Raw genomic sequence first — 27,710 nt, 5'->3', positions numbered from 1 at the left:
ACTACTGCGGGGTTTTACATTGACATCACCCCTTTCAAGCAAAAACAGCTTTATCAGGTTGTTCGCCCAATAATCCTCGTCTATCAGTGTCTTTTTAAGCTTGGTCAGCACTCCACGTATCAGTGAGCCTCCCCAACCACATCATGTGCTGATTTAAAAAGCTTACTTCTGGGGGGCCCCGGGGGGCTCAGTGGGTTGAGCGTCTGCCTTAGCTCAGGTCATGATCTCTCGGTCCTGGGATGGAGTCCCACATCGGGGCTCCGTGGTCAGTGGGGAGTCTGCTTCTCCTTCTCCTTCTGCTTGTGTGCGCGCTCTCTCTTTCCCTCTCTCATAAAGAAATATAATCTTAAAAAAAAAAAAGCTTACTTCAAAAAAGCATGCCTTTCAAGTAATCTCTCCAACGTGTTTAGTCCTGAGCAGACAGGACTAAGGAAGAAACTGCATCTCCTACCAGAGACCTGTAGGGTTGGCGTCACTTAAGATAATCATTCAACTAGACCTCGTTTTTCCATATTTTCTACACGGATGATATGGAGAAATAGTGGGGCCTCAACATTGGTGAATGGAACGGCCTCATCCAGTACTTCTTTTTTACCAGAGGCAGGAAGCAATGTTGAGCATCTAGTCAATAAATGGATTTAAATAAAGAAAACGACAGCCTCAGTTTTCAAGAAGGGAACATAATGTATAAAAAGATGTTACAGGCAAAGAACAGTATTACTCTGCAAAATCCAGCTCCTCTGCTGCAATTCATATTATTATTTTAAAAAAAAAAAGCTGATCGGCACATTTCTGAATGAGTTATTAATATTTCGGTGTTTTAATGGTTCTGAAAATGGTGGCATCCAATGTTTGAGGTAGAACAAGTCAAACAGCCCAGATTGCAATAAACAGCGTGATCCCAATTGGCTTAAATTCCCTGCAACGTCCGGAGAAAGTGGGGAGCTGTACAATACAATCTCAATTTCAGTGTCCCTTTTTCCTCTCTGCTTCAGTTTTTCTGAAGAGATCTCACAAATAATCGTATGTCGTCATTTAGGGCTACAGCTGTCCTATTAGGGAACGCAGGTCATGTATTATCTCTACAAATGAACAACAGACATCGCATAGCTTGTATGTTCCCTCCTACTTGGGTAGCTGAGGGCTTATTTTGTGTGCTCTGAGTATTTGAATCCGTTAACAAGGAAGGAGGGAGTGAAAGAGGGAAACCTGCAAATTGGGGCAGACCACAGGAATTGGTCACTGCAATCTGTCCCATGCCAGTGGACTTCTGATGGGCCCAAACGTGGCATTTCGTTCTTCCCGCTTCTGCTAGATTGATTAATGCTCAATAGCAGATCACACAGACAGAACAACCAGAACCACCGGTGACCTGACTTTTCACTTCCAGCAGGTGATCTGTCCAAGAATTTCCTCTCCAACACAGGGGAAGGTCATGATCCTCAAGGTTTAATAGCACTGCCCTTGAGCGAGGCAGAGAAATGACGGGTAACAGCATTTTCCTGAGGCCAGCATTCCCTGCAAATGAAATAGTCAGTCTGAAACTTTTATTAAAAAGGCCAGTGGCAAATATATAACTAAATAAAAATTAAAAGCAACCACCACCCAAAACCCTGAAGTTGAGACACTCGAGGGTGGTTGAAGAGGAGAATCACACACAGTTGTGCAAGTCACAGAGCTCCCGGGAGGGGAGAAGAGGACCATCCCTGTATCTGTGGTGGGAAGACGGGAGTGATCCAAGGCTGGACCCAGGCCTCTGGGCAACCCAGAAGAAACAGAGGTTTCTGATCTTCTGATTTCCAGGCAGCCTTTGGAAGAAGAGGCTGCAGGGCTGTCACTGCTGGAAGAAAAGACACAGGGGTGTTCAGGGCATTAATCCACGCCTGAACACAATCTCTTTGCCTCCATCTTTTGACAGATCTCATTTTAGTCTCTGCTCAAGGAGCCGCTGAGTCCACTGGCTGCTGACCGAGCCTCCCTTTGTTAGGGTGCCCTTTCTTCTTTTGCCTTTGAAGCTGTTTTGTTCACTCTTCAAGTTTGTTTTTGTTTTATTTTAGAAGCGCTGTCATCCAAGAAAAGGAATGGACTTCATTATACCTTTAGCTTTCACCCTGAACCTTTCCTCTTTCTTGTCGGATTCTTTCTGGTCCATTTCCGAACATCCTGAAGTGTAAGGGAATCATGACAAATACAGGGGAGAAACTGAGAAAAAGAACATTTTTTTCAGGGCTAGAACAAAGCAGAAAATTTCATCTCTGGTAGAATCTGACCAGAGGGCTCTATTCATACACGTTTCTTTATTAAACTAGCTGCACAGTGTTGTTGGCAGGACTCCTGGAAGGTTTTCAGAGCCTAATTGGTATTAGTAAATGGATGGAGCTATTGTCAGCACGCTCCATTCCAAGACCCGCCATCAGCCTCTGAATCCCAGTTTACTACTGGTCCTGACGGTGGGAAAGGGATTGCGTCTGTAGCAATATGCATTCCATAAACAGTCACTTTGCAACCCATGCCTTGAGCTCTAAAGATGCAGGATCTATCCTGGAATGATGTCAGGGTGCCAGGGAGACAGATTCTTGTGCTCTAAATTTTTTTAAAATGTTCAATTTCTGCTTGAAAGAATAATCCTTTTATAGTGTGGAAAACACAGACTGAAGTCGGCTATAATATGCCAGATGCTCAGGGAAGGCTTCTCTGAGAAGATGATGGTGGAGTAGAACCTGCAGGAAGTGAGGGAGCCCATCACACAGGAGCAGGAGGGAGAATATTTCAGGCAGAAGGGGAGGTAAATGCAGAGGTTTGAAGCAGGAGTGTGCTTTGCTGTCCAGAACCAAGTAAGCAAGAAGAATAGATAGAGAGGAGGGCAGAAAGAGGAGGACAGGGATGGGTGCCAGAGGATGGACATGCTTGCAGGCTATCGTCAGGACTCTGGATCCTCCTGTGAGTGAGTTCAGGGGAGCAGAGTGGCCTGACGCAGCTTTCACCTCAAATAGATCATGGTGGCTATTGAATGGAAAATAAGCATGAAGTGGGCAAGGATGAAAGCAATGAAACCAGTTAGCAAGCTAATGGAATAATCCAAGTGAGAAAAGGTAGTGGCTTGGACCAGGCAGTGATAGGAGTGTGAGAAGACTTAGAAGTAGGTTCAACAGGACCTGCTGCTGGATTGGGTGAGAAATGTGAGCAAGAGGATGGCTCCCACTGGAAGAAGGGGGTTGCCGTTTGCCAAGACAAGAAGGCCTATGGGGAAGATTAAGTAAGCAGGAGCTTGGTTTGGGCATCTAATTTAAGGTAAAGATGCCTGTTAATCATCAAAGTAGAGGTGTCAAGAGGGCAGCTGGGTATCCAAGTGTGGAGCTGGGGAGCGATCCAGACTGGAGATACAAATTTGAGAGTCAGGACTGGGTGAGACCACCTCATGTAGCCAGAGAAGGGAAAGGGATCGAGGACTGACGGCTCCAGGGATCAGAGGATGACCACTCATACAAGCCAGCAAAAGAGGCCAAGAAATGGAAGAGAGCGATCAAGTCTGCCAGAGCTCAATGAAGAATCTGATTTGGCAGAGTGGAGGGTATAGAGAAAGGCAGTTTCTGTAGAATGGGCTTAGGTAAGTACAGGAAAAGGGAACATGGAGGCCACATAGGCACCCCCTGGGGCATTTTGCTGCTTAAAGATGAACAGAAATCGAGTAGGATCTCAAGAAGGATGTTGGGTCAAGGGAAGGAGTCTGTTGTTAGTAGAAGGTGTTACAGCACCATCTGAGAATGTTCCAGTAACAAGGGAGGACATGGATGAGGATGAAGAGAGAATATATATTACAAACTACTGGATTGCTACCAGTTGAGCAGAAGAGGAGTCCACTTTTAGTAAGAAAACCTTGAAGATAGGTAATATGCTTTACACGTTGTCATTAGACTGGAACGCAGATGTGTTGTATTTTCTGAACTGGATTCCTGGCGACCCAGGGTACGACATTGGGGATAAGAATGAGACACATGTTGTAACTTAAGAAAACATTTCCAGGGTCAGGATAGAGGTCTGAAGATAACATGATAACCTTCCCTTCCTCAAAGAAATTAATATTCAATTATTGACTACACCTCAGTTGTAAGACTACTATATCTTTCCCCAATTGCCATTGATTTGGACTGCATGGTAATTCAGTTCAAGTAAACTAAGTCAGCCTGGAAGTAAGCAAATGAAATTTGCAGAGGGATGTTTGACATCCCTTTTGTAGAATTGTCTCCAGGTTCTGTACAAGCCGGCCTTTTACACATTGGCGTGCTAATTACAGACTTTCCTTCTCTCTCCAACAAAGTGAGTAGCCCTTTGTCAGACTTGAGCAGGAAAAATGAGACCTGTTCTAACAGGAAGTCTACAAGGCTGATTTCTGGGACCTTTACCAGAAATGTGTCAGCAGTGACGTCATTGACCGAGATCTTGCACAACAAATCGGACTAACCTCAAATGATAATGAATAGCGGGAATCCATGTTCTTGTAAGAGAAGCTCCAAACACATTCTGTGAGTCCACCAGTTCAGTAAATACATTTGACAGCCTTCTGTATTCTAGGTCCTAGAAGTTTAGCTGTGAAAAAGTTCCCTCTGATGAAGCTTAACGTGAGCTGCAGAACAACCTGACAACATAAGTAGGTCAAGAACTATTATTATTCTTTATTGATGAAGACATTCTGAAGCTTAATTAAACTTAGATTTAAATCACAGCTGTTCTAGGAATTTGGACCCCAGATGAAATCTTATCACCAGTATTTTCTTTCCCAGAACTGTTCAAAACTCAGCACTTTGAGGCAAGTTGTACCGTGAAATATTATCTTCATAAGTATAATGAAATTCCATGGTGGAAACTCTTTTACATTAAAAAAAAAAAAAAACAATTCCAGCACTCGGTCTAATAACCACGTGTCTAGAAGAAGAGCCATTTTATCTTATGAATATACCAGTTACAGCTAATCCACCCGAAGTAACTGCTCTTTGAGCCTGATACATTATTTACTGCCAACAGAATTACAGTGATGCCTGAAACGTCTCCGCTTCTTCTTCTACAACGTCCACAACTTAAACACCATTAGCTGCCTTTATTTCCAACCCTTTTTTAAAAAATCTGACTTCTTACCATTTGCGCTGAGTCAACTAATTGTTGGAACGTACAGAAGTTTTATTTTGTCTACATTGAGGACATAGCTTACAAATGAAAATAGTTATTAGAACATCTTTAAAATGTACAGAAGCTACACACACTCTCTCCTCCGTGTATGTGATCAGAGGTAGTTTTTTTCTTCGTTGAGAAAAATTTTATATGGATTAAAAAAAAATAAACTGAGTGATGCATGAGACCCTCGCTTCCCTCCTTAACTCTCTCTGAGAGAGAAGTTGTTGGAAGGTAATATTCGTAGACCAGGGTGTTAGTGGGAAATTTCCTGTAGACGTTAAGTCCCGAACATTCTCCAGAGAAAGCTGTCGTTAATGCAGCCAGCTACCCCGCTGAGGCCTGAGCCAGGGGTGGTGACCCCAGCCAGGGTGAACCTGTCCCTGTGCAAGTGGAAGGCTGGTGTGGGAGAAGGGTGGGGAGCTGTGGGAGCCACTGAGGAGAGCGCTGGAGGGAAGGGGGAGGTGTCCCATGCCATCTAGCCCTGAGGAGAAGAGCTCTGAGAGGAAGGCTCAGCCAGGGCTGAGGGAGCCCAGCAGAAGGGAAACTGGCACCCCCTGCCACAGGCGGACTTGTGATGGGCAGATGGCCCGGCCTGAGCTGGAGAGGAGAGGGCTGGAGGGACGTGGCCAGGCCGCAGGAGGAGGCCTGGCGGTCCCCCTCCCCGTGTGTGCCATCCAAGGCGTGGGTGGGCATGGGCTCTAGGAGGCCTGAGGAGAGGTGGGAGGAAGTCAAGCCGGAGATGTGTTTCTCACACAGCAAGTGTGTGCTGGGGGCCTATCCCCTAGCCCCCCCAGGAATCCCACGGGATACACAGTCGAGCCCGTGTGCAGCAGGTGGTGGCACCTGCTACAAGAGGACACGGAAGGCCATGCTAGTGTCACCCTGAGAGGCCACGCAGGCCACCCATGGATCCAGCCACAGCCCGAGAAGCAGAGGCCCCATCCTTGCCCGGGGAGACCTCCTCCGCAACAGAGAGCGGGACGGAGGGAGGGCTGGGGGGCGTCCAAGACTCACCAGCCCACCCCCCAACTCCTAGCTGGAGAACCAAGGAGAGGGGGACAAGGTACAAATCCGGCCTCTTGTAACCACCAGGGGGCTTTTTAAGCCTCGAGCCAGGCCTGGATACTGGGGTTCTGTACCAAATGTGGATTCTTAGTGACCCCAAGTGACCAGGAATTTCTGAGGCCTGTGCAGAATGTCAAGTGGCCTGGTGCCCACCAGGGACGGGAGGCCAGGCTGGCCCCTTTGGGAGTAACGATCACAAAACAGTAAAGCTCTCAGGGGTCTAAACCCCGGTGGAGTAGAGACTGTTCCTCGCAGAACCCGTTCCATATAAGTGCAGATGCCCCTTGCCCGTTTGCCTGCTTTGCCTTTTCAGGGTCAGTACCACGCTGGCCCCCCTTCCTGGCCATCCTGGTGGGCTGACCTGCTGTGACCCTCCCCTGTGTCACCTGAGCGACCCACTTATCCTTTTTGACACTCAGAGTCGTTATCTGTCGGACGACAAGCAGTTCCTGGCTGACTTCTATCGTTTAGAGTCTGCGAAAGCTGGGGCTGCCCCGCCCTGGACGGGACGCCAGTTACCTAACAGTGTGTCCTTAGTCGGTTAGGTGGCTCCTGATCTCGGCTCAGGTCACAGCTCAGGGTTGGGGGACAGAGCCCCTCTGCAGGCTCAGCAGGGAGGCTGCCTGGGGTTTTCTCTCCCTCTCCCTGCACCCCTATTCCTGCTCTCTCTCTCCCAAATAAAAATAAATATTTTTAAAAACCAGTTCTGTGAAAGTCGTGAACGAATTAGCTCAGAAGTGTGGCTGAGAGCCCTGAAAGGTGACCCATCCCCGCTACATGCCAGCTTGCACCCATGAAGCTGGTCATCCCCCCAAGGCCCGGAGTTAGCCTGTTGAAATCAGAAGCAGCTACTGCAGGTGAGGCCGCAGGTGTGATGGGCAGAGGGCTCCGCCGGAGAGTCTAGGTCTGAAGGGTGGGATGAGAGCAGATCGCTGTGGGGAAGCTACCACCAAGTGCAGGGAGGGACCCAGAGGGAGGGCAGCGGGGGTCTCCTGTGCTCGGCCCCCCAGGGATCTGACGCCCTGGACGGGTCGCCAGTTACCTAACAGTGTGTCCTCCACAGGCCACCCCGGTGACAACGGGAGGGATGGGGGGCAGAGGGGCCGGGATGCCGCCGCACCTGGGTGGAGAGGTGGCATCGGTCCGGGTGGGAGGCGGGAGGGAAACCGGTGAGCCGGGGTGCGTTTCCCCCGCAATCCACTCGCTGACGCGATCGCTTCTCGGCTGCGTGGTGCGTCCGCTCCTTTCCCCCCACACGTCCTGGGTCGGCCGGCTCGTGATCTGGGGTGATCTCGGTGCTCCCCGAGTACCGTCAGCCCTGCTGCTGCCCTTTCCTGTGATTCCGTTTCACCGTGTCTTCAGAGTGATGGAATTCAGGAGAACACCCCCATAAAGAGAGCAAGCCAGGAGCGTCTTGGGTTGGTTGAGTGGCTCCTGCTGTCACTGCGGCGGGGGGCGGGGGGCACCTGGTACCTGGTGTAAAGCAGACCTTACTGCCTTTTCATGACTGTCCTTTGCTAGCTTGGCAGTGGCGTGGTGCAAACTCCAGGTTTCCGAGCGGCCTCGTGAGGGGCTCCCCAGTGCTGCTCCCCAAAGTGTCTGCTCACTTAACAGATCTGGTGTCCCCCCTTGCCGCCGCTGACCGGCGGCCCGATGCCTCCCCCTTGCCAGGAACAGCTTTGCCCGGGAGAGCCCTGGGCCGACAAGGAGCCTCTAGGGCCATTGGCAACGACGACCAAGTCGGGAAAGGCGTTTTATCACACTCTTGCTTTTTGTCGTGGAGGACAAGAAGACAGAAATACTCTTCACTAAAGGCTTTTTCCAGCATCTCTCTTGAACTCCATGCAAATGCTTACCCTCTGAAATGAACGATGTGAAAAAGGAAGGTGTTTCCACAGTCTCTGGCAAATGTAAAACAGTCTGCTTTTTTCCAAGATGTGAATTTATAGGTAATCTCCCTTGATATGAAACTAATGCATAAATGGTCTTCCCTGCCCCCCCGGCCCAGCCAACCCAAAATCTTTAAGCAAAAGAATGAGTTGGAAGCCAGTTATTAAACCTGGGCATCCTAAAACATTTTTTTGAGTGTGTGTACATGTGCGTGTATGCGCGTGCGCGCACTTTGTGTGTGTGTGTGTGTGTGTGTGTGTGTATAAGAAATGTGATTCTTTGCTTTTTATTATTTTCCTCCTTCCCTTCCTTGATGCTACCTTGGTAGCTGCCATGTTCTAAATATTGACAAGATGAGATAGTTTTCTGTTTATATCAGCAGTCGTCCGTCTGTGAGATATGGACGAATCAGAACGCTGGATTTCCTTTCTCAGCCATCCATCAGGTTCATAATGTAAGGTCACAAACAGTTATTTTTCTTTCCTGAACTTGCGCTATGTGATGTGTTGCAAAATGTTGTCGAACAGCTACAGGGACTGTGTCCCGGCAATGCAGAAAACGTGTGATGTCTGATGGCTTCAGAGATCCTGTCGATTATGCTCCATTCGCTGTGCCTTGTGACTAGTTGACGTGCAAACATTGTCCGAAAACAAGAAACATACCTGGTCTTGGAGTCCACAGTTAAAAATCTGTCCCGTGTGAGTTTTGGCTTTCATCCCAGGTGTCCATGTTAAACTTGCTTTCACAGGAAGAAGGAAAAGGGTAAATTGATATATATATACACACATGTATATATCAGCATCCTTCCCATCTGTACCTCCCCGTGTCCGTGGGCTCTTCAACCCATTGTGTCTAAATAAGTTCCCAGAGGTTCATTCATGTGCTTCCCTCCTGAGACACAGCTGGGTCTGCATGATATTCCGTAGACGTTTTATGCCAGGGCAGGAGCAGAAGAGCCGGGAGAGGCGCTGTTACGGCTACCAAGTGGTTCTCAGCCTTTTCCCATTTGACAGGCCTGAATCGGTCCTTGGAATGCGTGTGGCATTGTGACCCATTTTGCTCTGAACTGCTTATTAATAGTCAAATATTCACCGTTTACCTTACCTCTGCATTTTTAAAAATAATTTTTCTTTGGAAAGTAGACACTTTAATGTTTGGTCTTCCCTGTTTTGTATTTTAAAATTACAATCCTACTTTCATTATCCTGTTAAATTTGTCCCATTGTATAGCCTGCTATCGGAGACGTTGAGACATTTGGTTGAGAATCACTGAGCAGAGCTCTGGGGGTGGCATGCGAGGGGCCTCCTGGGGGAGGGGGGTGCCACATGGGCACAGCCCTCCTGTGCATGGGACTTCTGGCTCTTGGGGTCTCTCCATTGCCTGGTACCGATGCTCCCATAACCCAGCAGTCCCTCCCGACCCCATAAGTGCTGACCCGTGCTCTCCCACGTTCAGAAGTGGCCATCTCTGCTCTTTATCATGAAAAGGAACAAATTTAGCATGACCAGCTTCATTGGACCAAACTGGCACACTTTATTCTTGAAGATTTTTAAAAGACCTGCTTCCGCGTGAGTGTGAATGTTTGTGGGAGGCCTCTCCTTACATTCATGTCCAAATTCATGTCTATGTACTCATAAGCGTAGAGCTCGAGGGAGCATTCTTCAGAGCCTTAGAGTTTACAGAAAATAAATATAATCACATACATCCTAGAGATGTTTGGGTAGCTCATCTCTGATCGACATTGCTCAGAATTCCGGAAAGTGAAACCTTAACATAACAGTCATCATCTAAAATCATTTTCGCTTTTCATGAAGTGCTCTGAAGAGATAGAGAATAATGTTTGTTAATATTCAGATCTAAATTTATAAGAGGTAGGTGGAAACAGTCCCTAATAAAAAGATTTAAAAGCTGAATTTTTTTAAAAAAATCAATTAAGTCCTAATTTTAAATAATATTAAAAAGAATTAATACAAGGCTTGGAAAATACCATACCTTACCTGTTCACATTAAGAAGCTAAGTCATCATCCTGGCTTTTAATTATTTCCTGCACCCTTGGGAAATTTTTTTCTCAAGAAGAAAATAATGATATGGGCGATGTACCCTTCATATGCACGGAGCATATGGAATATGTAGTATCTTCAGTTTCCATGTTCAGGGGAGAGAACCCTGCAATTCGACAGTTTCCCATTTTCCTTATGTATCTGCTGCACGTGAACTTAAAAGCCATGCATCTTTGGCACTTCTGAAAATGAAGCAAAGTTTAAAAGCCGCATTTTAGCCTCTGCCATCCAATAAAAAAAAAAAAAAAAACGATCTGTAGACTTCCGTGAATTTTCTCCCATGTTATAACTACATTCGGTTAGTGGTTTTATACTTTTCCACTGGTGGCATAAAAGATATTTGATTTAATTACACCGTATTAAGTATAGATCACCTGTAAGCCTTCATGCTCAGCTGGATGGTGCCTGCCTCGCTGGCAGTTGGTAAACACCCATTCAACACAATCCATTTTCCATTTAAAGCTCTAATCTCAAATTTTGTTTTTTTCTTTACATTCAAAGTTTAGTTTTTGAGCTTGAAAGGATACTTAAGGATGTACGTTTTCCTTCGTTTCATTGATAATATCCTAAAAGAAATGTATACATACATACAGACAAACTAAGTAAATGAGGTTTAAAGCCATGACCAAATTCTTGGAATATTAAAATCAGAACATAAAGGAAAGGTTTAAGTAGTTTAAGCTCTAAAAAAGTATCTTGAAGCCATTTAGTAAGAGTACACTGAACCATTTAAATTTCTCTTCTGTAATTAGTTAAGCCTTTTAGGGAGTACTGCCAGTCAGTAATAGTTTAAAATAGAATTTTTGCCCCAACCTTTTTCTATTTTGTTACTTATTCTATTTAAATGTAATTGCATCATTGTTACCTGTGTTTAGATCTACTGTCCATTAAGAATAAGGTCTGATCATATTCTTTAAGGCAAAAGACTCTTGGTCTGTTTAATTTTTTTTTCATATTTAAACAAATTTTTAACTGGGAAATCATTAAATTAATTGTGTCAACTTACCTGAGGAAATACAGGTACCATCTCAATAGGAGTATAGTATTTTACAAGACCTAGCAACGGGCCTCACAGTTTGGAATTATTTCTTGGCTAAGGTAGAAACCGTAATTTGCCTTTGAGCTACTTTTGCTCGTCCTTATGGGGAACTGCCCTCCCCAGCTCCTCCTCAGCCCGGCCTCCAGGATGGGGGAGCCCTAAGAAACCTTTGTTGTCTGAACTCTTGTGTTTACCGTCAGCTGACACTCTAGCTGCCCGAAGGCCCAGGCCACACCTGCCGTTGGCAGTACGTCTATCTATTCTCCTAAAATTGACTCCAGAGAGAAGACTCAACACTGATTGAGTCTTATAGATATTCTTTAGTCTAAAGTTAAACACAATAAGTCGATGGCTCTCCAGGAAGAAAATAAATTTATTTTTTTATAACTTCAATCTTAACAACACTTATCCCTCCTTTGAAAACAAATGTCTGGAAATAGCCCTAACTATGACAAGACTCCTTTCCTATTTCCAGAAAGATAGATTCAGTCCCTGTATAAAGAACTGAAAAATGTATGGGCTGGAGCAATGTTCCAAGGCCACAAAGAAAATAGAGTAAGGATTGCATTTCTCTTCCCTGTGATTTCCTCCCCCTCCCCCATCACACATAGGGGAAGCCCTGTCAGGTCACCCCAAGTTCAAAGCAGGTGGCTTGTGATTTCTGGACAAAGTGGAGTCATAGAAGAGCAGATGATGGCGCTGCCTAAACAGAGTTAAATGGATGTGCCATGAGTTTCTGCAAGTGGTTTTCAAATAAGAGGTCGGGATGATTTCCAGACTGAGGTGGTTTGTGCTGGGGCTTGTTCCCAGAATGGCTGCTGCGACTTCTGTGGATGATGTAAATATTTGGATCAGCATTTGGCTGTAGCTCTGCTTTAAATGTGTGGAACTCACGTTGAAGTTTAATTATAAAAGTGCCTGAGTTAATTCGACCATTAGAGAATGAGTTTGCCTATGATCTGCATGCTTAATGTACTAACACCTGAAATGTCCCCACAACCCAGCTTCACCCCCCCCCCATCCCCATCCCCAGCCCGATGCCCAGCCTTGGCCCCGCAACCCCATGGTACCCCCAGCTCCTGCCATGTCCATCCAGGCTGTTGTGAGAACTGCCTGCCAAGCTCGGCCAAGGTACGCCCCAGCTAAGACGGGGCCGACAGGATGACCTGACGCTCAGTTTCCGTCGTCACCTCACAAACACTGGCTTGAAAGATCTTTTAACATCAACCAGCTCCTCCTTTTGTATCATCCCACGGAGTTGTGTGCAAACTTCTGTTGTTTTGTTAACAGTGTTACCCGTGACTTAAATGTACAACACCTGTTTGCTGTGTTGTTGTTGCTTTATCGAGGGAGGGGAAGAAGGTGAAGGGGGCGGACTAGAGGATTTGCTGGATTGGGGGAGAGCTTTTAATTAAGAGCTCATAGCTGCATGTTTCCAGAGTTTTAACTGTAGGTTTTATCACTTAAAGGTCATTACATTCAGCTTCAAAATAATATCGAAACCCACAATTCCTACATTTTCAATTTTATGCTAGTATTTTTTTAAGAGCAAATCACAGCCAGCTGACTTGAAGACAGAGAGAATACAGGCCAGATGTTTGAAAGAGAAGGAAAAGCTCATAATGGGCAGCCACAGGAAAACTTTCTCCTAAAACTGATTGCACCCAGTCATGGCTTTTACATAATAAAAGTTTATATAAATATGAAGAGAAAACTCAAGAATGAGTCAGGGACGGATCAGAAGACAGACAGAAATGCTAAAGTAATTATTCCAGGTAAAGTCTTAGCCAATATCAACAGACACCAGATGGGAGAACCAAGCCATAGGCGAGTAAATTAGCAACCAGAACAAAACTAACAATGGCTTAGACTAGAGAGTGAGAGAGGAGCTCCAGGGGATCTGATAGGTCACCATCCTCCAGTGAGCTTGCGAGACACTAACTGCTCTTCCCGAGGCAGGGAGTGACCCACCTCAAGGAGAAGAGATTCAGGTTCTCTGCCTCAGCGAAAAGGCCTGCATCTTCCTGAGTGGCTCTAGAATTTTCTTCTAGTGTTTCAAAGACAGAAACTTCAGAGAGCAAAGCCCATGCCTAACACTTCCCAGCCTTAGTGGCCACCTCATGTGCCACCTAACATCAGTCCAGGCTACACAGAGAAACTTGAATGCCAGTCCTCTTCCCCAAAACACGCATCCTATTTAAGCTGTTCCTGGAAACTTGCAGTTTTTAACCTGCTGGAGTTTCTGATCCTTTCAAAGAATTTAATGAAAGCTGTAGACTTTTTTTTTCCTCCCCCAAAACTTCCACCTTTACATCCTAAATTTTGCATTCCTATCCTGGATTCCTTGAAAATCCTCCTTAAGAAACCCTACAGTATCAACCCATTTGCTAATACTTCTATGGAATTTGGTCTGTCACTGAGGTTTTACTTGGTCTGGTTGCTCATGAGACCTATTTGTATGCTTCCAACTCTTGAGGAAGGTAATTCCTTCATTCTACAAGAGCAACCGAATCCAGGTTAAAAGAGAGTGGCTTTGGAAATCTGCCTGTTGTCTAATTTTGGTTAGTGTCCATTAGAGAACAAAGAACTGAATTTCAAGAAATTAGAATCCTTACCAGAGAAAAGAATGAGAAATCACCTGCATCTGATACCTAAATCAGACTAGAACCCAGAAAGACCTGCCAACACAGGACGTTGACTTTATGGTGCTCACACTAAGCAATTATAGTGATAAAACTAGTCATGGCTAACCTCATGGAAAATGATAGATGGGACAAACGATGTCCCTCTGTCTTAGGTCTGTCTTAGTGGGCGTATGCATCATATGATACTCCATCCCATGGGCATGTGCATGTGTTTGTGGATTAAGATCCCCAAGTACATGCATATGCACATAGGATCAAGCTTGGTATTTAAATGTTTATTATTCATTTGTGCTTTAGGTTTTCTGAGAGAGGTAGCTGAATACATCCAAGACCATCACAGTGGCATTTTATCGATCCACATGAATTCAGTTGAGGGAAACTAGTCCTCCATTCGTAAATTTTTCATCTAAAATTTTGTGTAGGAAAAAAAAGAAAGAACAAAAGAAAATTTTGTTTAGAAACACACTTAAACTACCTTTTCTCCTGAGGTATAAAATCATCCCAAGTACCTGGTACATGTCATATTTGGAAATGGAAATTCATGGAACTGTGTATTCTGAATGTACAAGCAATTCAAACTTTAAAAAAGTTCAAACCATCAAAGCTTTAAAAACAGAAAAGTCTTCCCAAGATAGTATGTTGTTTTCTGTTGTACCAGAAAATTATGAATCAGTACACCATTTATGAATGTCTCCACATTTTACTGTAAAATCCCTTAGCTTAGGGCATCCTTCTAAAAGTTCATCAACTTCTCTCACACCTCAAAAATTAACCCAGCTTTGTGAAATGTGATGCTACTGTCCATAAAATCAGAATAAGCAGTCGAGGTATTTACCTACATATAACACACCCCAACACATTTGCACACGGCAGCGCACACGTGTGAGATATACTCAGGCTAGCCATAGGGAAGGAACTTGGCCAATGGCTCATGTTACCTCTAGAATAAATGTGATTTTCAGACAGGAGACTGGGGAGAGCCTTCCATTACCTTGCGACCTCCAAACGAAGCCACAGCCTCAACTCCAGTCCAGTACTGGCAACACCACCCAGAGAAGCTCATCTTCCAATCGTGTGATTACAAAGCTTTTGTAAGTTACTATAAATTTAGTATTTGGGTGCCAGTGGGGGTAGCGGATGCACTTATGGCTTGTTCACGTTCATAGTGAAGATAGACCCAACTGTCCATCACTGAAGATCCCAAAGAGTTCTCCCCTTCTCTACTTCTTAGAGTAGCCTTTTCAATACAGAGAAAGTCCAAGTAAATAAACCTTCGTGATCCCTTTTAATCTTGTGAGGTTTAAGGTCTGTTTTGCCTTCTTCTTAGACGGTCATGTATTTCAAAATGAAATGTGATAAAGCCCAATCTTGGAAATGAATGGAAACATAAGACATATAGACATCAACACTCACTCACCAATGGTCTCAAATCATTGGCGTCTACCACCAGGGTTTTTTTTTTTTTTTTTTTTTTTTTTCCATTAGGATCATACTCCTGGGTACTTTTTTTTTCTAATAGGAGAGAGAATTAGGCTTCGCCAAGAATTGCGGGTAATATGAACAGGTAAATGTTGAAAAAAAATGCCATAGGTTTGGGGACAGGTGTTGTCATGACTATAGCAGTAAAAGTAAAATCAGCTCTTTGAAAAAAAGAAATGTTTCAATCAGGACAAACTTCCCCAGTAACTGAAAAGACAAGGATTTCTCCGAGATCATTTTCCTTTATTTAATGAAGATGTGGGCATTCTGATGGTCATAGAGCAATTTCAGCCTTTTTTTTTTCCTATTATCTATAACACTTTTACTGTCTACTTACCGTGAAGCATTGGATTTATTTTGGCAGTAATCCCAAAACTGGGATTGAAATGCCGTCTTTCTTGAAGGCCCTTTAACCACGCCCTCAGCTCCTGGGCCTTTCGGAGCACACCCCGCTTCACCTGGGCCCTTCCTCTGCATGTACGCCTGATTCCCAGCTGTGGTTTTGCAGCGTGCCTGGGTTCCTTACGTCATGTCGAGAAAATTTTTTTTAATTCACTTTTTAAAAAAAGACACATAGAGCACTTTCTTTCTCTCTTCCCCCCACCCCGACCCCCACCCCACTCCCACCCTCTCTCTCTCTCTCCTTTTGGAAGGAGATTAGGGTGGGGAAAAATGACAAAAGAAAGGGACCCTATTAAAGCTTCAAAAAGTTGAAGAGGAGTCAACTGATGGAAAGACAAAACAGACATTTTGCTACAAACTCTTTGCCCCCCCACACACACACCCAGCACAGCTTGGAGTGTGAGTGGTGTTCTGTACCAAAGCAGTTTTGGATCTGATCATTTATCAGCAGAGTGATTGGTAATTCCTGGGAGACTTTCTCATTTCTCTCTTACCACCTGTCTCCTATCCAGCCCCCCAGTGTAGGTCTCCACCAGGAACTGGGCTCTTTCCGTTCTGCAACAACCGAGATGCCATTCTCGTCTCCCTGCAGGTTCCCAATTCATGCCCGCCCCATCCTCAGGTGGATCCGCCACTGGGCGCACAGCTGTGAATGAAAAGACCCCAAACTGCACCTCCGCCTGAGAAGGGGCCTAACGCTAATTACCTAGGCAGCCAACTCAGCCCAAATGGAGTGCATGTCGCTTAGCTTCTCAGCTGTCTCATACAACCCTGTAATTACGTAGAGAGTAGCGTGATTTATTTTTGCAGACATTGCTGCCTCAAAAAAAAAAAGAAAGGCAAAACGTTTTTAGATGCCCCCATTTTGCAGTTAAATATGATTTGAAAGATGGCATCTTTAGAAAATGCTGCAGTTTTATTATAAAGAGCAATTTAGAGCTCTCAGAACTGTAGTTAATTCTACAGCATTCTCTCTCTAAAAGCATTTATTTGTTAGGATTAGTTACTGTTAGTTCTTTAAAGTTATTCAACGACTTTCAACCAGGAAACTCAGCCGGTAGGACTTCCACACTTTGGTTTTAAATCGCAACTCATATTTATACTCTCTTTTTCATAAATCATTGAATTGCTTTGTATTTTAGTATTTAGGTTCTATGCTGATAAAAGAGCTCAGAGGGACAGAATCAACCCAAGATGCCTGTGCAAAAATGCGGGTAAGTTTGCCAAACAATTTTATTTCTAGTCGCTGAAATACTAAATACCGGGTATGGTTACAAATTGCCACTTTTCAAATGACTATTTTCTTCATCTGCTGGTCCGCTGAATCACATTGCTGTTACATAAAAAGGTGTTTAGGCTTTGTTCGTGTTTATGCTTGAGCTTATCTCACTGTGGCATGAGTTGATGTCTGTCTGACATATTTATGTATTTATGCCAAGTTGCATATTTAAAGATTTAAAGTTAATTGTATGTACGTTGGTCATTCTTCAGATTCAGAGAACAAAGGTCTTTAGTGAACTGCATGAAAACGCTTTAAACACCTACCTGCCAGTCTGAGGCTATTTACTACTGTAAAGACCATCAGTTAACTAAAAAATTATCAATTGCTCAAGTATTGAGAGCATATTATATAAAGCTAACATTCTCTATGAGGTCTCTCAATTCTGGGTTTTTGTTTTTGTTTTTTAGTAGAAGAAAAAAAGTTCCACTCTGAGTAAATCATGTAAGGGCAATGTTGACAAAATGGCAGTTGTCAATGTCTGTGATGAGTGGCTGCTGGATGCTTATGCATCCTACTCACACTACACATCCACTGTAGCTCATGTGTGTGTCCCTTGTCCTTGCTTCCTCTGTAGCAGGTGTATAGAGGTTATAATGACACCTGACTGACTGTACAGATTAAGAACTATAGACTCATCCCATATAGCAACTAACTAGAGTCAAAATTTAAGATTGTTAGCAAGTGAACCCTAACTCTTATTTATGGCCAGTTACACATTTTCATTTATTTTACATGAGCAGCATCAGGGAGGGAGGGTGGAGGAAATATTTAAAAGCATATAATTAAACTAAAACAGCTAGGAAGGCAAATATGTCATATCGATGGCTCATGGAAAGCTAGTATATGTGAATCTTCATGAAATCAAGACCTCAGTACATGATCGCTGATTTAATATTCGGATCAGTTCCATAGCAGGATTGAAACTAGTTGTCTCTCTGACATAGAGTCATACTTCTTTTGTCCATGCCAATGACTCATTATCCCAAGTACTGTATTTGGATGAAGAAAGCTTTGAGAGGTGTCAGGAACTCTCTGTTCTGGCTTTGTGGCTTCTTCCATTGCCTTGGAGATCACTCTTACTCATCCTAATAATAACCATGGATATTTACTGACTAGTTGATATGTGCCAGTCTCCTGTGCTGAGCTGAATGCTTTGTAGCTCTATCCCAAGTAATCCTACCTCAAACCTAGATATTAGTATAGCCCCATCTCTGTTTTACATTTGAAGAGACAGAGGCTCAGAGAGGTTAAATAACTTTCCCAAGGTCATGTAGTGAAGAACTTGCCAAGGTGGGACTGGAACGCAGGTCTTCCTGACTCCAGAGACCAAGCATTTAACTACTATGCTCCCCCTGCTTCTCCTGGGATATGAGGACATTGGACTAGACACCCATTAGGGGTCCTCGTTCGTGATTTTGTAATACCAGGAATCTTGTATTCTGAATGTATATCTGATCTAAATTATGTCACCAATGAACAATAAGAAAATGGGAACATCTTTCAGTCGTCAAGCCTCATGATAATTTTAGAGCTATTTATGAACATATCTAAGAAATTAATTTGGCATCTTGATTTAATACTATTAACTCAGTTATCTGAGTCCAGCTACTTGAATGCTATAATCAGCATAAATAGCGCATAGAGTACAGAGCACCATTTAAAACCAGATTTGTGATTTGAATTCCAGTCAATTTCTTGAAATTAAGTGGATCTGAAATTCCATTCTGATAACAACAGGAAAGCAATTTTAATAGTGTCGGTAGAAAATAATTTAGTTAAACACTTGTCTTTTGCTTAAAATGAAAGAGAAAAGGCTGTTTAGAAGCCATTCTCCTGTTCTTTCGGGGCCATTTTTCTGGTTTGCTGCTCTTGGTGTTTATTTGGGGTCGTTTACATGAAAATTGGAATTTTATTGATTCTTAGAATATCACAAACTCTTATTTCCCATCTTGATTAAATAAATATCAGTCTTTGGTTCAGTAGCTCAAGTTGCACTCACTGGATTCACTAGAGCTTTTCAGAACTAGAAGTGCAAGCGTGCTCTGTTGTCTGGGACTCTCGTGTTGTGAATTAGAACTCTCACCAGCTAAAACGGTGTGGCTCTCAACTTGCAGCTAATTTTCAGTTCAAACCTCAAGCTGCTGTTTTCTCTGCTGTCAACATGGTAGGTAACATTGCAGCCAAAAGTCTCAGAATAATCAAGCCTACACTGGGGAAAATACTTTAGGACACAGGTGATCTTAAAAGTTGAAATATAGTTAATATCAATTAGACCAAAGTACCATAGATTAAAACTTGACCTGGTTTACTCTTTTCATGGGGAAGAAAAAAAAAAAAAGACCTTTTCAATTCAATGGTATGCATTTTAGCTGAAATTAAAATTTCTTTCCCAATAAGAAGTAAATCAGTATGGTGCTTCATTCTGAGAAGTATCTCTTCAATGTACTCTGTTCACAAAGAGGACTAAGATCTGGCCCCTTGCTCCCACTGAGGTCACAGTTCAGTAGAGGAGTCCAACGTGTTAACATTTTAATTCCCCCAGAGTAGGAGAAGTATCGCTGGAGAGGAGTCTTTATGTTTCCACCCACCTGCAGGATCATGTCCTCCGCAGGCATGGTCTCCTAAAATCTGTTTATTAGTACTGATGATGGTTAATACTTGAGAGCTGTCTGCCAGGCCTTGCCCATGTGATTATGTGCATTAATTCATTTAATCATGAGGTAAGTATTGCTATTGTCCCCACTTTACATATGGGGGAATAAAGACCAACAAAAGTTAAGCAGCTTACCCAAGGTCATCCTGCCAGCAAGTGTACAACCAGCATGTGAACCAGAGTGATCTACCTTTACCACCAGACTCCAAATCCTAGGCTTTCCTCCCCCCTCTGCTGAGCCAGGGGACCATTTGTTGTCCTGAGTTTTAAAATAGCTGAAAATAGGGATCATCTGTGTTGAGAAAGAGCTTTAAGAACCTTCAAATACTCTGTAAAATTAGCTAAATTAAGCCATGTAGGTACAGACATATGTAGTAATTTGGGGTACACATTCCAACCTGTTAACCTAAATAAAAATTTCAGGAGTGTTTTTATTGCATCCTAAGCAACTATATTTTTTTCCTCCACAAGACTTAAACAATGTGCCTTGTTTGCCCCAGCACAAACCAAATACAGTCTTACCTCTTCAGAAACATCTGGAGTGTTTGGTAGTCACAATCGGTTATTTCTAAGTTTATCTAAACCTATTTTTATTCATCTCTAAGGTCCCCTCCAGTTCTGAAGCAAAGATAATTCCACACTGATGTCCTGGTCTTTAGTTAGACTCCTATTATTTCAATCAAAAAACAGGCCGAAAGCTGGCCTGGTGTGTGCAATGGTACCACATCATGGTACGATATGGAATCACTGCTGTCCCTGTTCAGGTTAGCTAGAAACCACTGACCTTTTCACTGTCTCTGCAGTTTTGCCTTTTTCCAGAATTTGTATAGTTGGAATTATACAGAATGTACCCTTTCCAGACTGGCCTCCTTCATTTAGCTGAATGCTTTTAAGCTTCCTCCTGACATGTCTTTTGTGGCTTGACAGCTCTTCCTGTTGCTGGGTAATTTCCCGTGTATGGATGTACCACAGTTTGTTTATCCATTTCCCCATTGAAGGCAACCTCAGTTGCCTCCAGATTTGGCAGTTCTGAAGAGAGGTTCTATAGACACTTGTATGCAGATTTTCGTTTTAGGATTATTTTCTCCTGGATCCAAACCCTCTTGAAATTGTCTTCTCAATTGTGTTTGGTGAAGAAGAATCAATAGAAACTTGCATCAAACCCTGATCTTTTTTTTTTTTTAAGTAAAACTGCAATTTCTGTCTTATCTTTCAGCATTTTATGTCATAACAGCCTAAGAGATTAGAGACACCATGATATTGAGGCACACTTCTAGGAAGATTGATTTCTGTGAATTATTTCGCTCTTCAGTAGTACAGCTTGGCCGCTTACTTCCTTGACAGTTTTACCAGCATTTCTAGTTTAAAATTAAAAATCTGAAGACCTATATTAGTGATGTGTGAGTGGTAAGAGATACCTATTTAGTTTGGACATATTTACTGCTGCCGTTCAGGTTACTGGTTGGGTTTTCTAGCTAAATCTATGTTCAGAGACAATCTTCATTTTTGAAAGGACGCCTGAGGGGAAGCATTAGCTCTGGGAACCTGAATACATGATGCCCCTAAACGTGTTCCCCATAGAACACGGAACCTTCGTTCCGTCACCCTCCTGGTCACATTGTGCAAGCACCTGGCTCCTCAGGCCCTGTGCACCTTAGAGGGCAGGAACCATGTATATGGTATCCCAGGCCATGCCATCACCTATCTCCCTTTTAAGGTGGTTTTGATGGTTCACTAACATAATGCATGTAGAGGGCCATCTACTTCAGTAAAGCATCAAAAACACGTTGACTTCTTCCTCCAAACATCTGAAAAACAAATGAGTGGATGGATAGATTTGCTTTGAATTATTTCATTTGTTTTTCCTCAATCCTAATGTCCGTGTCCTAGTCGTTTCTCTGGTTTTCCATGCTCACAACATGTCAGAGAGTATTCAAGATCTTAGGAATCTTGCACTCTTATTTCCAGTGTTTAAAGGCCATTGCCAAAAGGGAGAGAAAACATTGGGAAACTGTACATAGGATGGCAAGATATAATTTTGCGGTTTTGCATTTTGGAAAGGTAGCTTATTCCGAAATCAAATGGGAGTTTGCTCACCTCTTTAAATACTGTGTCCACAAGACTGAACTTTGCATAGCAATAAATACATTGCTTTGGCCTTTGAGTGTTCTCTTTGGTATAAGTAACTCCCACTTCAGAGATTCTAAGACGTTGGGTGGTTGGTGAAATGAAGGATTTGCTCTGGCTAGACGAGGTTCGGCCCTTCCTTTTTGCCACCCCAGACGTACACATACCCCACCCCCAGCCCTGAATTTTGCCTCAGGGTATGATTATCGTTAATATACAAGATTCAGTCACTTCCCTAATTAGATGTGCCATTAAGAAACATGTGCTGCTGGAAGAGGCAGGCCATTATATTCAATTTAACACTATGAAATCTGACTTTCTCCAATCCCGTAGTTGATGATTAGTATTGTTCACAGGTGTCTCTGCTCAAGGAAATTTCTCTTTAAAAAAAAAGAAAAATATCTGTTTTCAACTAAATTAGGTAGAAATCTGCCTTCTTGATGCAAGATAGGAAGTATTTCAAAATTATTTTTAAGTCAGGGATAAGCAGCTCTTCTGGCACATTTAGGTTTGGAAATCTTTATTTCCCAAAGAGCTAAGATGGTTCTGATACCATAGCTCAGGTTTCTTGTTCAGCTTGTTCCCTTTCACGTGTCTCATTTTTAAACTTCCGATCTGGAGGCACCTCTAAAGTTGAATTTTCAAATACATAGATTTCCCAATAATTGTGCCCTGGCTGCAGTGTGAAGGCTGTCTTTCTTCTGTGCTTGTGAGGAAACAAATTCACGTTAGAGAATGGATTGGGAAGACTGATAAAAAGATTTTAGAATTAGATGGAAATGTCTAGAAGCCTCTTTGATCTTAGAAGACACTCCTGTAAGAACACCCTCACTACTCCACATCACTGAAGGGTGTCGTGGGCCTCCTCTGTCTTTATTTCCCACTTGTGTAAAGTCACGTTTCGCTCCTTCCACAACTCCCGTCTATGAAGAGTTGTTCTCAGAAATCATTCCCGGGACTACTACTTAGGAACCAGGCTGGGGAGAAAAAAACAAAACAAAACAAAAACTTGCCAACCACTGTTTTTTTTTTTTTTTTACAAGTCTCCATTTGCCCACGTTTCAGGGAAAAATCACATATTTCAACTTCCACCCTCTCCCAAGTACTGCCCAAGCTGGTGAGTACAGGTGGAAGCCGGCTGATGAGAGCGCACATGAAAGTAACACAGCCTTTGGGACACTCCCCTGCACGTGGACTGTTGTTTTGTGTTTCCCTGGGGGTCCTCTCAAAGGAAGACTCAAGAGTCCCCATCCTCTTGGCCCATGCTCTTCAGACCCAAGTTCTCTTACTGCTGTTTGTTTCTGTTGCTCTGGTTCCTGCTGCTTCCCCATGAAACACCCTCACTACTCTGCAGCATTGAGACTTCAGCTAAAGGACTAAGTCCCACTTTGTCCTCAGCTTTCTTCCTAAACACATTGAGTTGATTGCCATCGGTCCAGATGTATCGCTCTGCTCCACATTCATTGCTGCAGCCAACATGTCACTGCTGCCCCAGCATGCAGCCCAGAAATGGTTCCGTGATGCTCACAGATCCTGACTTTACTTCCACTCCTTTTTGCTAGTGTGGAAAGCAGCTAAGTGAAAGCATCCATCCTCAGAATAAGTGTAATAGCTCAACTCTCCTGGGGCTCACAACGGGCTAGGCACTGAATTACGTAATCCTCACACGCCTCCAAAGTAGATGCTGTATTAACATACCCATTTTACAGATGCAGTAACTAAGACTCAGAGGTTGAAAACACTGACCCATAGTGCAGCCAGGACAGGAATCCAGACACGATCTTCTGTGCTCCTCTTCACTGTGGTTCAGAGCCTCCTGGAGGAAGGAGCTTGGCAGCGGGTCCCTGCATTAATTCAAGATGACCACACACATGCACACTCTGAAGTTGGTCTTCTATGTGATGGATTAAACAAGTTGGTGTGTCTTTTTCACATGCTTACAATTGGCTTTTTAATTTTAAAAAATCATACATTTTTAAAACTTCATATTTTATTGTTACAGAGGCAATACACATTTATTGTTACCCAGTTTAAAAATAGAGATACAGAAAGGAGAAATAAAAGCAATTGTGATTTTATCACACAGAGATGGTAAACACCTCTCTGTTAACAGTTAACACCCCGTTCATATGCAGTCCTCCAGGCTGATGAATCACGTATCCATAGGCATCCTTTTCCTACAAACAGAAATGTTCAGTGCCTGCTGTTTTCTGTTTTCTGATCTATTTTTAACCTAACAATATATTTTAAAATGTGTTTATTCCAATATATATTCATCTTCAGCATTACTTGCAGTGGTTGAACAATATTCCAATCCCAAACTGAACCAAACTTACTTAACCAGTTCCCCTTGTTGCTCGTTAAGTCGTTTAGAGTCTTTCTACCTTATAATCGATACTGTGGGTGACATCCCTAGACCTACATCTTTTGCAACCGGCCTGTTTTTTTTGTTTGTTTGTTTGTTTGGTTTTTGGTTTTGTTGGTTCTGTTTTTGGTTTTTTGTTTTTTTAGAATGAGCCACTAAATGTAGAATGGCTAGGTTAAAAGGATACATATCTTGAAACTCTGGGTGAATATTGCCAAGTTGCCTTCCAAAAAGAACTCGTTCCAGTTTACATTCCCAGAGAAGTGCACAAAGATGTGTTGTTTGCTTGGCACATCTCTCATGGGCATGTACTTAGTATCTTGGATGTAGTCCTTGTTGAGGAAGAAACTTGGGGAACCTTTATGAGACACCATACCTCTTCAGCACAACCCCTGGGCTTATCATCTCTGTCCTGTTAACATCTGTTCAAGAGGTGACTCCAGAATCTGTCTTTATGACCTGAGCTCTTTATGTGAAGAATGTTTTTTATGCTTTACAAGCTTCTGAGAAAATATGGAAGATTAAATAATTCTCGTTGTTTGCTTTGAAAACCAAGAGCGGCAACTAAGCGTTAACTGAGGGTTTTTTGGAAATCACTCATCAAGCAGAGGATAGTGTGTTTCGATAAATTAACTTCTCTCTGAATTAACGTAGAGTGCAGTACAACTGGGTTGGTGTGCATAGCAGTGGAGAACAGTTCTGACTGTGACTTTCAGTCAAACATCAGCTGTGTTTTTAGGGCAGAAGTTCTCACGCTGTGGTAGCAGCAGCAGCATCTGGAAATTTGTTATAAATGCAGAATCTTAGGCCCTGCCTCAGACTCACTATCTTAGTGTGTCCAGGCTCCTGTAATAAAAATATCATGTTACAGAAGAAATTTTTAAGTGGTTCTGAAGCCTGGGAAATCCCAAGGTCAAGGCCCTGGTAGATTTGGTGTCAGGTGAGGGCCCTCTTCCTGACTCATTGACTGTCGTCTTCCCTGTACCCTCTCATGGTAGAAGAGGCCTCTCAGGAGCACACTAGCCCCATCCAGAGCTCTATGTTCATGGCCAAGCTCCTCCCAAAGGCCCCCCACCCCCGCTAGTATGTGGGACATTAGGATTCAACATCAGAAGATTGAGAGATCGCAGGCATTGAGTTCGTGGCACCTACTGAATCAGAAACTCTAGGTGTGGAGCCCAACGATCTATTATATACCAAGTCTTCCATGTGCTCCGAATGCCCAAAAAAGTTTGCGTTGGTCCACTGGACATTCCTCTGCAAGGCCTGCTGTAGAGCTAGGCTGCCCTAGAAGAAACATGGTGCCTGGAAACCAGCCGGGGTCAGACCAGTAGAGATGCAGGGCATTGCCCCACGCTGGGCTATGTCTGGCCAGGGTGTGGGAGTTGCACGTGGCAGGACAGTGGCTGTGTCTCATGCTGGAGGAGTTGTCTGAATGGCCACCTGCCCATTGTCTGCTCTTGACACATGCTGTGAGCCAGGCTCTGTATTCACCCTGCCCTCATTGTTGAGTTCTCATGACTAGAAAAGCCCTTGAGAGGTCACTTAGCCTCCCTTCCCTGCCAAATGAGACTTACCCCTAAGTCGTTAGTGACAGAGGAGAGTCTATACTATTTTTAAAGACGTCTAGAGGGAGAAACTTCCTGGCTGCCCCTCGTAATCTTCCTGCTCCCTCGGGAAATGTTTCCTTTTCATCTCGGTGCTGGCCATTAGAACACCAGTTTCCTCTTACGAAAACAAACACCTTGCCCTTCTCTCCTGGAGGCTGACAAATCACAAAGGTCTGTGAAGCTTCCTCGTCCCATAGGAATCTCTTGGCACACCTCTAATCACTTTTGTGGTTCTGCAAGTTCTTCCAAGGCCTTTGTGCCTGGCTCTGGGCACCAGGACTTTCTGAAAAGTTTGCTGAGCTCTTCATGCATTGAGAAGCCACTACTGTGGTGCTTCCTTACAAAGCTGGCTTTGTGCTCGTTACCATACATTAATTCATTTACTTAAAAACCATGGACTTCAGCAGCTGTTAGATTGAACCCTATGAAATTGCTGATAGCGTTTTTTTTTTGACCCATAAAAATGGCCATGTTGTTGGGTTCACCCTAAGACCATGTGCTAGACATTATGGGGGAGACAAGAAACAAATCAAGGAACGTGTGAGCTGTTCTCAAGGAATCCCCCGCATAGCGAGGGAAACAAACCACCCCAAGACCCAGGGCAGTGAACACCAAGGGAGGACAGCAGAGGTGCCCAGGGTGGGCCTAGGGAGTAGAAGCTAGCCATCCTGCCAGGCTGGGAGGCCACACAAAGCTTTCGCAGAAAGTGACATTGAAACTGAGTTCCAAAGGGTAAATGGGCACTTCAATTGGCTGATCAGTGGTCTGCTCTCTACCTCTTATAATCTCTGTAGCATAACTGGTGTCGCTGAATACAAAATGCAATACCCCTAGCTTTGTGCATTTTTTAAACGGTTTGTAAGTTACTCAGGGCTACCAAACATAACTGTTTGATCCCATTTTAATTTACTTACTGAAACTGAATATAATAATGAAGCTTTGAAATGCACTGAAAGAAAATATTACGTGGCAAAATTAATCGTTATGACTCAGCACCGAATATCTAACTAGAAAGTACTCCCAGATAGCCACGTATTGGTTAAAACTATACTCTAAGTTGGATGGCAGGAGACCATCCAGAAACCACTCCCCGGTCTGTTTAAAATACACTGGAAATGAGCAGGGCGTTGTAGGAATGCAAGGTCAGTGGCATCCGCCCCATGGGCCGCCTTGCTCTGCTCGCTCTCTCTACTGGTTCTGGGGCCCACGATTCTCATTAGGAACGTAAACATCACTCCAGACTCAGATACAACATCACAGCTCACAACTGAAGTGCTCCCCGTCACAGACCTCTTTGCTCTCACTCACACTTACGAAAGTCACGCTCTGAGACGGGAGCATCCCTGCGGCCTCAAAAGGATCTTCTCGGACTGTTGATTCTGTGTTAGAAAATGAAAAACTGTTTCTTTTCAGGGCATGTTATACAGATAAAATAAAAGCATCAATGGCCATTTCTGCCTTGATACAAAGATTCCAAACAGTTCACGATTTATAAGACACAATACTACTTTCTTTGGTGAACTCAAAAATCCCTCTTTAAAAAAAAAAAATTCTAAAAGTATCCAGTTACTTTACCTGTTAACAGTATCTCAGGTGCCCACCTGTAGATTAGGAGGGCTGTACGACCCCTATTCAGTGTAATACTTGTAGATAATACAAACCCAAGGGCTAACCATGAGGCTGGCTTTGCATTTAAGATTCAAAAGTGCCATTGTATTTTAGGTTTCAGAAATGTAGCATTCCCATATAACTATCATTTCTCTTGGATAATAAAAGGATGATGATTTTATTTGGGGAAATTGTGAACAAAATGCAAGTGACTATCACTATAGTGCCTTTAGTAGGAGAGCAAGATGCTATAAAGGCTAAGTTCATTTGGGGGGGGTGTTACCTGGGAGTTTTCAGCTGCTAAGGTATCCCGGG

At 43.6% G+C, this 27,710-nt stretch overlaps 1 protein-coding gene across 38 annotated transcripts in view; it reads left to right on the top strand.

Moving 5' to 3' along the window:
- The window catches only part of ANKS1B (ankyrin repeat and sterile alpha motif domain containing 1B), a 1,023,959-nt gene that overhangs the window by 955,705 nt on the left and 40,544 nt on the right, over positions 1 to 27,710 (top strand). For 16 of the 38 annotated variants that reach the window (XR_011994935.1, XR_011994933.1, XR_011994934.1 and 13 more), the window contains 2 exons: positions 14,832 to 14,960; positions 16,893 to 16,964. Coding sequence is in view for 26 of the 38 variants with exons in the window: in XM_072724641.1 (XP_072580742.1) it covers positions 14,832 to 14,960; positions 16,893 to 16,964 (201 nt within the window). In the remaining 12 variants the exon portion in view is untranslated. Of the gene's footprint in view, positions 1 to 8,503; positions 8,579 to 14,831; positions 14,961 to 16,892; positions 16,965 to 27,710 lie in introns of all 38 variants that reach the window. The other 22 variants (XR_011994937.1, XR_011994938.1, XR_011994930.1 and 19 more) reach the window with 2 other exon arrangements.

The sequence above is a fragment of the Vulpes vulpes genome, chromosome 10 (assembly GCF_048418805.1).
Source record: "Vulpes vulpes isolate BD-2025 chromosome 10, VulVul3, whole genome shotgun sequence".
Lineage (NCBI taxonomy): Eukaryota > Metazoa > Chordata > Mammalia > Carnivora > Canidae > Vulpes > Vulpes vulpes.
Note: the sequence above shows the minus strand (reverse complement) of the source record. Positions and strands in the feature narration are given on the sequence as shown.